Source organism: Gallus gallus, chromosome 9, assembly GCF_016699485.2.
Source record: "Gallus gallus isolate bGalGal1 chromosome 9, bGalGal1.mat.broiler.GRCg7b, whole genome shotgun sequence".
Classification (NCBI taxonomy): domain Eukaryota; kingdom Metazoa; phylum Chordata; class Aves; order Galliformes; family Phasianidae; genus Gallus; species Gallus gallus.
The window spans coordinates 20,163,161-20,175,908 of record NC_052540.1 but is presented as its reverse complement, the minus strand read 5'-3'; the positions used below and the strand labels follow the sequence as shown (position 1 = coordinate 20,175,908).

The 12,748-nt window shown below is 40.4% G+C and overlaps 1 protein-coding gene across 1 annotated transcript in view; it reads left to right on the top strand.

The window, feature by feature from the left end:
• The window catches only part of LOC424998 (multiple EGF-like-domains 6-like), a 163,006-nt gene that overhangs the window by 8,136 nt on the left and 142,122 nt on the right, over positions 1-12,748 (top strand). Inside the window, exons 2-4 of the mRNA XM_040706138.2 lie at positions 5,799-5,933; positions 6,208-6,317; positions 7,473-7,577. Of these exons, the coding sequence (XP_040562072.1) occupies positions 5,799-5,933; positions 6,208-6,317; positions 7,473-7,577 (350 nt within the window). The remainder of the gene's footprint in view (positions 1-5,798; positions 5,934-6,207; positions 6,318-7,472; positions 7,578-12,748) is intronic.

Here is a 12,748-nt window from a genome sequence, read left to right as displayed (position 1 = left end):
TGGTGCTTGTGCTCAGATTGCAAATTCTTCAGCTGAGGACATGCAGCCTACAATGTCTTGCATGTAGGAAGATGTTAACAGCCTTCTGCTTTAGTGTAAAGGTGGTGTCATTCACTTGGTCTCTGTGGAAAGGCCTGCAATCAGACGGCTACCATTTTTTGCTTCATATTAATGTTTTGACTTAATTGCATTGTTGAAAGAAACTTTTGGGGATATCTTAATGTCTGTTTGCTCTCACTGCCATTAAACTGATCTGGCTTCAGCTTTCTGATTTTTAAGTTGGGTGGGGTAGAAGGTGGATTGATAGAACAAAAGGCTTACTTTTCTTGTCATTTAAGGATTCAGGTGTTAGGGTTGTGCTATGCAGACTAAAACTGTCATGAAGACAATGTACCTTCTGGAATGGGGGAGCTGTTCTCTTTCTAGCTCTTATGTGCTCACTTGTTGTCCCTTCTCTTCAGTCCTTCTTCCCCCTCTGGACCACACGTGCCAGCAGTGTGCAGAAAGTTGCCTCCATGCTCCCAGGAGCAGATGGGCTGTGCTGGTAACTGCTCTTTCCTTGTTACACGAAAACAATATTGCACTTCATCAAAAGAACCAATCTATTGCTATATGAGATTACTTATGGTTGGGTGATAACATGCAAAAATAACTGCTCTAATATACTTCTCTGTCTGCCAGTATCACGGGCAGGAATAAAACCAGCGTAAGTCACTTTGGAAATAGTAAATATGGTGACTCTGTCATCCATCCTCTGTCACAGGTTGTGGGAACCGTGTGGGTCTTTCACTGGGGAGCTCGTTTGGGATGCTGCTGGAGTTCAAAGACCCTAAAATGCTGCTCTGTTTAGTGCTTTAGTCTGTGTCACCAAATCTAAGAATTCTGAAGTTAAGTGTTTTCATGATGTGTAGTTCTACATGGTCCCCATGCTGTTCCCCCATTTCCCTCTCACAAGGTTAGTAGTTTGAATAATTAAACTTCCTTTAAAGTTGCAAGACTAGAAAGGCTGTTCTGAGTGTGAGCTGAGTCTTGCGTAGGTGCACACCTTTGGGATTTGGAGCCTTTGGGCATGATCCAAATGTTGTGAAATAAAACTCTAAGTGGGGTGGATGAGAGCAGAGTGCATTGAGCATGTGGCCCACAAACAGGCAGTGAAAGGCTCAAGAGAAGGGTGAGTGTGCAGTAGAGCTTTGCTTCAGCCTCAGTAATGTGAGATTCAGGAGCGCCTTGAGCCAGGTTAGCAGTATTCCTACTTCACAGAAGTCCATGTGGTTGATTATTTTGACTGCATTTTTCTACAGACATGTACATTCCCTTTCAAAATGTAAACCCAAGAATGAATTATATTCCTTCTGGAGATGCTTTTAATTATCTCTGATCTTTTCCTGTTGTGCAGTGGCTCATAGGCATCGCAGTCATATGATCAGTCGAGGCTGCTCTTGCTTCATGTTTGTCCAATTATCTGTTCATTGGAAGTCCTGAACTGTGCGTGTAGGGTGTCTTTGTTTAAAGGGCAGTCTCTTAATGGAAATAGTAAGCAAGAGCCTTCTGGCTTGAGCGACTCAGACTAAGGAGCTAATAATAGACTTCGTGTTAGTCTTGGCTATCAGAGATCACTGGTGTATAAAGGTTTTAAGGGATCGGTGTATCAACCAAATCATAGAGCATAATAGACACGTGTTTGGTTTATTTTAACACTTAAATTCCCATTAAGAAATATTTTGTGAATGCAAAGGACATGAGAGTAAAAGTGGAGCTCTCCTTGTCTAAATGTACCCAGTACATCCACTTGTGCTTCGTTTTAGTCTTAGATGGCATATATTGAGTAGAGAGACTTAACACAGAACTGTGTTATGTGTAGTACTTTTGTTCCAGAAGCAGCTCGCTTATTTATGGGTTATGAATCAAAGAGCAGTGAGACAAAGGGTTGAACTTCATGTGTTGTGAGCTGGGAGCTGTGTTTGAGGAGAGGACAAGTGTTACCCCCTGGCTTTGCCAGCAAAGGATTCCATGTTATGCAACTACTGCAATTGAATTGCAATGTAGCAGAGGTTTCAATATTTTTCTTCACGTTATCCCAAGGGCATATTGGGGGAATGGCTTGCTTTGAATAAATCTTAATAAGCATATGACTTTATGCTGCTGCCTTTCTTTATTCTGTGAGTGCTGTTCGTTCCTATTAACTGTATCATAGAAGTCAATACAGCCATTCCTGGACACGTGGCAACAGCACGCGAGAGGCATTTATAGGATGGGCTCAGTCTGTCATTACAACAATTGTCAGCTTCATTCTTTTATTTATGGAAGAGCGGTACAGATGAATGTACCTTTATCTGGAAATTTTTAGGCAATTCTAATAAAAGGAGATATGCATGAATTATCAGTACATGATGTTCTATTCACTAGAGGGAGAGTCATTTTAAAAAAGCCTGCTAAGTGAGACATGGTTGCTAAGTAAGGCAAGGGTTTTATTAGACCAACTGACGTAATGGAAAAAGAAAGCAGGCAAGATTTTGGGCATACAAAGAGCTGCTTTGGATGTGAAACAAACAGCAAACTGTGCTAAGAATGGGCTGAGAACAATTGCTTTGAACTTAAGCTAAATACATTAAGTGCTGAGGTAATGTGAGAGGAAGGAATAGCTGGCACACACGCGCTGTTGAGTAGTGGAAGTGACATGGAAACAGAGCAAGGGTGGTTTTGGGAGGAATTCGAGGCAATCTGAAACTACACTGCTACTGACTTCTGCTTTGCTTTGCAGTGTTGGCGGGCTCAAAGAATAGGAAGTATGGAGCAATCTAACAAACATCTAACTACAGTCTCCCCATGGAGGATGAAATACATGGGGCGGTGGGGAAGGGATCTGAAGGGGCCATCTAGGGCCAAGCCAATCTGTCCACAGAAACCTTCTCCCAAGAACCTTAAGGATGGAATGTGGGGAAAGTGATGTGCCTCAATTCTGTGTCACCAAACCCATTGCTCTCAGTCAGCAGCAGAGCCATGTTCTTCTGTTCCCAGAGCTGACTAGAACTCTGTGTCCTGTGAAGAAGAGGACTAAAAGGTACTTTTGAAAGCTGGGGGAAGGTCCCTGGGGGCTGACGGATCTTTCTGTGCTCTGGTGTGAGTTGTCTGTTGTGCTGTGCTTCATTACTGCAGCTATGGTCTCCAGGAAGCATATATTACATTCTGCAGAACAGTTGTGCAAGAGATGGAGATTGCGACGTTTTCACTTTGGAAAAATCTGAAATATGATAGCTCTGAAGATGTCTGTTTGAATGATCGCATTACAGATTGTGTGTGTGTGTGTTGGTCCACTGAAAGTGTAGTTTAAGGGTAATGGAGATTTGCAGCTATTTCAGTGCCTGGGGGGAATAGGCATCTTAGTTCAGGGAACTACTTTCTATCAAGGTAAGTTTAACCAGGACAAATGCACTATTTATGCCTTTCTATCATAAGATAGGCAGCCTACATAATGGAAATTGTCTGCAGCTGTGCCCTGGTTGTCCTTTCTGGAACTATTTAGTTGTTTGTTTCTTTTACTTTCTATTTTCTATCAGCAACACCTTTCAGAGACCTGCTTGGGTTTCTCATTTGAGGTGTTTGGCATGACTGTAGGCCCCTTAGTGTTGAGCCTTCTCCAATAGCAGTGCATGGGTTGCGGCTTTTCATGCCAATTGGGGAGATACCATCCAGCAGTACTAAAATGGAGAGGGTGGGAATGATTCAATTGTGGTGCCCAAGTTTTCAGTCCTAATATTGCTTGCCTTAGGTACACCGTAGTTCTGGTAGACCTCCTTGTAGAGAAACTGGCAGGGTATGCATTAGAATGATGTAGATAAAATTATGATTTGGCAACTGTATCTTGGTCTGTTTTATTGAAGTTAGAATGAATAAAACCAGTGCTGATTAGATGGGCCAGCAGTTGCTCCTTCCTCCTGTTCTTTGGTAACCAAAGTCACACCTGATACTTCTACTATACTGTACACTGGCTTTGATCTAGGCTGGCAGCTTTTTCCAAGTATTTAACTCACTGGTAAAAATGACCTGCTTATAGGATTTTCTGTTCTGCCCAGGCTTAATTTAATGATGTTGGTAAGCTACCTGAAGACCTGCAGATGAAAGATCTACTTCTCATTAGAAAGGCTTCATTGTGTGGTGTTCAGACATAACAAGGCTGCAAAGTACTTTGGGCCCCTGAGGTAAAAAGCCCAGTAAATCCTGAAAGAGATATTGCCAATATCCAGTGTAGCTAATGATAACTCTTCTAGCCCAACAGCTGCTGCGGAGTTAATATTATTTAGTTCATTAATGGCGAAAACTAGTTGCTTTCTATCCATTCTATCACAGCCTCCCATTCATGCCTTTGTCAGTTGACAGTGTGTATTCTTCTTAGCTTGACCAGGGGTCTCTGAAACTAATGTTTCTGGAAGAACTGCCCTGCTAGCTGTGTGGCACACCTGCTTCATGTTTACAAATGCTAAATGAGCACAGATATACAAAGTTCATGGTTTTGTCTCTGTGTTTTAATGATTGAGGTTTACATTTGCAAAGGCTTGGTGGCTAGAGCTCACTGTTCTGGTGGAGCTAAATTATTACATTAGCAATCTGCATGTTAATCCAGAAATAGCTTTATTTCAGTTTTGCTACATGAGACCACTGTATTGAAGGTCACCAAAAAGGGCTTTGTAGTTTCAGTTGGACTCTGTATGCTCTATGCAGAATTATTTTCTGTTATTCAGAACTTTCCAATTTACACCAGGAATAGAATTAGAGCAAGGCTGACAGCATCTCTGCAAAACCCTCCGTCCTTTTGTAACCAGCACTGGGTAGCAGGATGAGGATTATGTGCCATCCTACAACGCAACACTTTTATTTTGCTCTTGCTGTTTTTGGAATCATCAGTAGGGAACAACTATGCTTTCTCAAAATCTCATATGTTTCCCTGAGGAGACCGATAGCAGAGGGGGGCTCCAACAGAATGCCCTCTTCCCACAACAATTGCTTAGATACATCTTATCTGCACTTGAATCAATGGAGCAGCTCCCATTGAATTGCGCAGCCTGAATTTCATTGTAAGTTTTGTTCGGTTTACATGCTGTTTTCTAAGGCAGAATCTGTTTCTATTATTTATACTCAGTCTGGCTATCTGGTAGCTGCTCTGCAGAGGTCAGTGCCTGTTCCCACCCCGGTTTGTCAGCTCAATACCGGCTGCTGCGTGCTCCATAAGGAGCAGTGGGGCTTCCAGCACAGGCATGGATGGCCTCAAGTGCCTTTCAGGCTCCCTCGCCTCAGCCATCAGCTTTTTTTGCTTATGAGGCAGCATCCTTTGTCAGCAGAGCCTCATCTGAAAGGCCACTGTTATCTACAGACAGCAAAGAGTGCTGAGTCGTCTGTCACATCCTGCTCAGGCACTGCAGGTCTCATTTTCTGGGAACAAGGTACAATTGCATTTTGCTGGCCTAGCTGTTCAGAGGCCAGCTCTTGTGCAAAAATCACTACCAGGATTGTGTTCCTGCTCATGGCTTATGCAACCAATACAGAAATGAAATCTTGGCTCTGTTCAGGTCTGTGGCACTTGCCAGGCTGAGTTCTCTGGGCTGATTTGTCAGGTGTTGATGAGTGCTGTACTCTTGTGATCAGTTCCAGGTGGAAAAAGTCACAGATCCACAGTATTTTCAGTAGTGTTTCTAACTCTTAACTGTTGCAGGTAGCATAGCTTTATGTATGTTCTTCCCAGATTTTCAGATATTGCATTAGAGAGAATTGAAATGTGATTTTTTTCTTTTCTTTCCCCAAAGGCCAAATGTCTGCCCTGTGTTGGAGCTGGTGCTGGTGGGACACCAACAACCATGTGTTCAGGCCTTCAGCCGCATGGTGAAGATGTGGAAACAAGGCTGCACAGGGAGGAGATGGTGCATGGGATATGAGAGGAGGTAATTAGTGATACACACACATTCTGATATTGAAAGCGGTTTCTTTGTACTTTGAGAGTTCAGTCTGTGTAATCTCCTGAGATATATGCAACTTGGTTATGGATGTATCATGTCATGCTGGGACCTTAAGTCTGTTACTGGGTGGAAAATGTGACTTGTGTGTTTTGGGTTTGTCGTGGCCTTGTTGACTTAGCTTTAAATCACAATTTTGTACTTTGCTACTGATGAGATGTGAATAAACTGACTTGTTCTCTTGAACTGATTCCCTTTGAAGGTCTGGTTACTACACTGTGTATAAGCAGGTGTACAGAATGGAGCACCAGACTGTCTATAAGTGCTGCCCTGGGTGGGCTCAACAGAACAGCGAGCTTGGCTGCTTGCACAGTAAGTAGATGGCGAAACTGTGACAGAACAATGACTGGAGAGATCATATCCTTAGGCCTTTCTGAATCTTCTTTCTAGAAAGATTTTTCTTGCTATGTATAACTGGCAATTCTAATTATAAAGAGGTGATCTATAAATGGAGAAGAAAAAGCAGTTGACTTTCCACCCTGATGTTCTCCATCTGATGAGAGCCTGTTCCTATCAGTAACTTTCAAGCATGACTGGATGTTTTCCTAAAACATGGAATTAAGTTTAAACGATTGGAAAGCACTCTATCCACTGTTAACAAGACATCAGTAGAAGACAACAGTCTACTCACTGTTTAGTTTTGCTACACTTTCATCAGTGGTTGTGTTTTCTGTTTAAGAGCAAGCATCTGTTCCTATGTATTTTTAATCTTTGTACCAACTTGAGGACTGCATTCACAGAGCTTGCCTTTGTGGTTTTTTCCTCTTTATTCTTCAAAAAAAAAAAAAAAACAAAAACAAAATCCAACCACCTGTGAGCCTATTAGTGTCAGTGTGAATCTGCATGTTTAGTGTGAGCTTCTTCTGTTGTAAGAAGTCAAAGTTATGTTTACAAGCTCTATATTAGTCTCTGGCATAAAGGAATGTGACATATTTGAGCACTAGTGGCAGTACAGAATTATTTTCTTCTGAAAGAGCAGTTGAGACTTGTTTCAGATTCTTTAAGGCACAAAGGTAGCTGAAGTATTCTTTTGTATTTGATACTCTTAGCAAATTTGGCTCAAGGAGGTGGAATTTAACCTATTCTAAGCGAATAATACTGAGTTGAAAGAAAGTACCTTCATTTCCTCAGACATACATAACATCTTTTAATGCCCTGGCGTTGCCTGCCCACTGCTGCATTACCCTTCAGCAGTTCATCCCTTCAGTCATTCAATGTACTTTGAGTCCTATGAGATTGTTTTTTACCTTTGATGTATCTTCAGGTGAAACTGTTGCCCTAGACTTATTTTTATTAAAATTAAATGTAATCCTATCAACATTATAAATATCTGCATTCTGACTTTAAAAGAATTTTGTTTAATTTGGATGTTGCTGTTGTAGCAGACTATGACAAGAAGAGGCAATTCTGGAGAGTCCTTGGCACAAAACAAACAAAACCCACTTTGTTTTGTTCTGTTTGTATTAGTGCTCTGTGCTGCTGACACTTGCTTCAATGGAGGGAAGTGTTCTGAAGAAGGACCTCACATGTGCCAGTGTCCTGCAGGATTTCAGGGTCCTCGCTGCCAGTATGGTGAGTCAAATGTCAACCATTGCAAATGCATCTGTGATGAAGTGTTGCTCTGTGCTTGAGTAAAATGCATATAGAGGAATACTTATTATAAACAGAAATACCTTGTTACTGTTGGCTATTGTGGTTGAGATAAAGAGTTCCTTTTATATCAGACAAATGGCAATTTCCTTTTCAATCATGTTGGAAAAGTCAGCAAGCGTTGCAACAGGTTTGTGTTCTCTGGAGCCTGGTCATAGAGAACATTTATTCATTTGTAAGCAAATGTTTAAATAAAATGCAGAGCCCTCCACAATGCAACTTCTGACACCAGACTGCAGGATCCCAATCTCTGCCTTCAGGCAGTGTTACTTGAGCTAAGCAGACCCCAGCAGTGATGCTGCTGTGGTTCTCTGTATGAGCAGGGAAGAAGTACAGGAGTTTACATGTAAACTTGGTATGAACCAGTGTGACACCAGTGGAGATTGCTTTGTTATGTAGAGCTGCTGCTTCAAGGTAAGCAGGATTAGAATCTCTATGGAGCTCATGTAAGAAGCTTTAACCAAATACAGTATTTCTCTGCAAATTCTAAACTGTCTTTGCTAGACTTTTGAGTCTTCCTTCTGTAGTCTGGAAATACCTACATTAAAGCACTTCCAACAGCAGATTTGGTTGTAATATGTGGATGGGAGAGGTCAGACTTTCAGCCTGAAATGAGATTGTGTAGTCTCTATTTCACAGGTTGGTGGCTGTGGACACTGCAGAAACAAAGTGAGGCATCCTGCAGTCCTTGCTCTTTGCAGTCGGGTGGAACTTTATCTTGGTGGCTTGTCTGCTTTCTATTGATTCCGAAGGTTTGAATGGAATTTCAGCAGTCATCATTTTCAGGTTTATACAGTAGCTGCTATCGCAGCCTGGCAGGAGTGAGTTTATAAATTAAATTCTGAAGGGAAAAACCTCTCTTCTCAAAGAACATCATGGATGTTTCACCTGCCTAACAAAAGCAAGGTAATTTAGAGTGTAAGGCTTCTTAACCACTGCAGGCATCTCCAGTCAGATGATTGTGAGGCTCGTATTGTATTTGTTGCAAACAAAACTAAAGGAAATGTTGTGTGGAGCTAGCAGCCTTAGTATCTGGGCTTTTTCTGAGGCATTTTATTTTCCTGGCTGAAGTTGGAGCACTGCCATTTTAGGTAGCCTGAGTTTAATGTGACTGCATTACTTAACTGTAGTACTTTGTTTTTTTTAAATAGTCATTAAATCTCCTCTATCCTCCTTCCTACGTGTGCAACTTTACTGAAAAATAAATAGTTTTCCTACCTACACTTAAAATGTAGGACAAGGTGATCTCTTCTACCAAAGACTTCGGCTTTGAGGAGTCAGTGGAGAAAAAAAATGTCAGACCATATCTTACAGGCTTTGAATATGATCTAGATAATGTTAATTAGAATGGTGTTACACTATGGCATCCTTGCTGATAACACTGGTATTGGCCACTGTTGGTGCTATGGCCTCTTCTCAGTGTCCTGACTGAGGAGGACTCATTAGCAATTCATAACACTCATTTGATCATGTTCTGAGCGTATATAATAGATGTATCCCATCTATTATATTCCTTCCTCCAGCCCCTCTGCTCACCTGCTTTCTGCTTCTGCCATTCAACATTGACAGCTGATTTGAAAGTTTGGTATATGCAAGTGTCCTTCATGACCACCATGCTTGGCAATATGTTCCACAGACAGAGACAACGTTATTGAAAATTAAAAAAAAGAGTTAACTGTTTTTGTTAAGAGGCTCTAATTTTAATTAAAAAACAAACAGGAACAACAACAAAAACCCACACAAACAAATGGAAACACATTTCAAGACCTTTCAAATCTGTTCTCTGCATTTCATACTTGCCCCTTAGTTTGTTAGTAAGTAGGTCATCCTCCTGGAGATCCAGCTATTATGAGCTCTGCATGGTCTGTCCCACAGAAAGTTTGTGGCAGATCATTGGGAATGACTGACGATGGCCCTGTGCATCATAGCAATGTGCAGCAGAGGTGATTACTCACAATTGTCATGATCAAATCTAATGACTTCTCGGGGTGTTTTAGCAGCCTGTAGCACAATGTTATTTCTGATTAGATGCTGAGAAGGTTATGATTCCTGTAACAAACTCCATGTAATTGTGACTAGAAGAGATGCATTACTGCATCTCTTGTTCACCTCAAAGTTTTAATATTTTATCCACACAAGCAGCAATAAAAACTTAGTAGGAAGATTTATGAGTGAAATGGTTGAGCTCTTCATATAGCCATTACAAGGATTCAGTAACAGATTGAGCTGTCTCTCTCTTTGTCTGTTGCAATTTGTCTTGTAATAATAGACTTATATCAATTACAATATAAACTTACGAGCTGCATTTTTTTTGACTTGCTCAGAAGTTGAGATTCTCATTTCTCTTGAGCCCCAGAAAAAGGGACAGAAAGCCTGTAGTAGTAGTAATAATAATAATTAACAGAACCCAGTGCCAAGAATTAACTCTGCTTCAGTGCTCATTTCATTGTTATTCTCTAGCTGTCCTGGTAATCTCAGCCACCTGAGCTGGACTTAGAAGTGAGTTAATTTGATTTAGCTTGTTTAATTCAGCCTTGGAAGTTGTACTTGGACATGCAGCTAGTGAGAGTATTCCAAATTCTACTAACAGGAGTAACTTCCTTGTATGAATAAAAATGCCCAGTGCAAAAAAACAAGGATTAGTTTTGACTCTTAAACTGAGATCTGATGACAAAAGGTTTACTGCTCTTTGAAGTTCTTTCTCCTCTGATATTAATGCACAAAATAAAGAAACAGACTTTGTTGGTTTGACCAAAGGAAAAGTCTTCCATTGCAGAGCCTTTGCAAAAAGCTACTCTGACTAGCAAGGTGACCAGAATTGGGCATCTCTGAGAGGATGTGTATTTTCAGAAGGTGTTTTAAAATAGGCATGGAACAACCAAGGCAAAATCCTCAGAAAATAAGGTTGTCTGTCTTAATCATCGGAGAAAGGCTGAATGCAAAGATGGAATATTCCAGTGTCTTACAGACTCAAAGTACAGGTGTTTCAATTTTACAGTGCAGTATTTGCTGTAATGCAGGTGAAACTTAAATTCTTTTACTCTAGCTAATGCAAATTGCTAAATATTACATGCTTGGGAAGCAGTGTGGTCTATGAATGCAGTGCTTGCCTGATGCGTGAGATAAGAGCTGTTTTTCACCTGTCACTGACCTTGGATATGAATCCAATAACTTTGGCAAATTATACCGCCGTGCCTCAATTTCTTTGTATGTGAAGAGCTGATAATAATAGTTCATTTCTTTGTAAAGTGCTTTGAGACCTAAGTAATTAAGCATGAGATAATAGCATTGGAATGTGTATATAAAGGCAGAATGTCCACTGTGTGGTTAGCTAAAATGAAATGCTTACGTGATGGATATTTATTAGTTCATTGACTAGCTGTCAATCTATTCCTTAACTTTGGTCACACACTATTAAGGTATTGAACTGTATAAAGATTTTAGTAAACAACTGTGAGCACCTCCTAGTCTGGGTGGATAAGAGTTTGCACTACAGAACTACTTAAAGCAAAAATGTTTTTTTATAAATATTGAATGAAATACTATGAAGCCTGATGGATCTTCTTGCAACTAAGAATACTCTTTCTTGGTGAACGTTTACTATTTCTATTTCTCTAGTAAATGTCTCTAGCAGTTACATGATGAGTGCTCTTCCTACATAGTAATTGACTCTTGGAGAAATACATATTTTCTTCTGTGAAACTGAAGACCTGGGTAAGCTTTACAGGACAGTATATATATATCCATAAGACTGTACTACTCATTGTCCTTCTGAAATACCTTAAAAAGATAGAAGCCAAACCTAAAGCTGCTGTGGCTCTGTCACCCACAGCGATGCCTTTAGGTTTCATGTTTCCCTGAAGAACTAGATCATGTCTGTGGTTTTGAGGTTAAATTAATTATTTGTGTGTTTATGCAGTGCTGTTGATTACAAGGCAGATGTAAGATCCAAAAACCTTCAAATTAGTGAAACTTCCTAAATATGGCCGTTATTAAAGCACGACCAGAGCTAGCAAGGTGTTTCATCAGATGTTCACAGTAGACCTAGGCACTTCCTTTGTGCTGTGTGAGCATAGGGGATAGAAGCACAAGGAATTACCTTTTGTTGGTGCTTTGCTGCCTTTACTTATGTGGAGGTTGTTTAGAATCCTTCTAGGGAAGGACTTGACTGGAACTGAAGGATGGGGATACTCAGTTTTTCACTGGAGCCACGCAGCAGTCCAGGCACAGAGCCAGCTTTGCTTTGCGATGTCATATGAGCTTGGCACTTAATGTGGTCGTTCTTACTAACAGTATGAGAAGCAGTGTTAGATATGTATATGTATGTAAGCAAGTATTTCAGTATGCTTTTCTGTGTAGGGAAAATGGTGGATGGAGTTTGGCTTTTTCTACTGCACTATTTTAATTTATGCTTTATTAGTGCAAATTTGAACAAGCACAGCATTAAAAACTATGTGCTGCAGGCAGTTTTATGTAGTTAAAGTATTAGCAAGAGAGAGTATGCTGACATACCTTTGGTGTTTAAAATTAGTGTATTAATCAGAGCAGCTATTTATAGTTAGTGAACTGAATTGATTGTTTTTCCTGCTATATCCTATGCTGCTTAGGAGTAATTGATCTTATCTTGCCTTAGTGTTTTTCTTTTTCCTACACAACTTGCTTTCTCAGTCTCTAATTAATTTACCAACTTGAATGACATTTGAGACATGATGAAGTCTTCTGACTTAACCTTTGAGCAGATTCTCCTCTTGGTGAAGAGCTGGAGACCTCCAGCACATCAGTGACCTAATTGCCTTGAAAATCTCTGGATCAAATTTGTAATGATTTTATTCTTTCTTTTAAGCCTAAGCCTCAATATAGCACATACAAACCTCATATCAGCTTTTTAAATATTATCAAATAGGAAAGAAAACACCACTTAATTTTTTCCCCCCTTTTTAAGATCCATCTTTTATGTACAATGTCGACTCCTACATGTAGATTCACAGGAAGTCATCTGATGACAGTGAGTAAATGCCTTCTGCTTTTGGTCCAGTGGTAACATCCTGTTCTCTAATCTGTCTTCTCTCCTCTGGCAACTGATAGATGGCCTG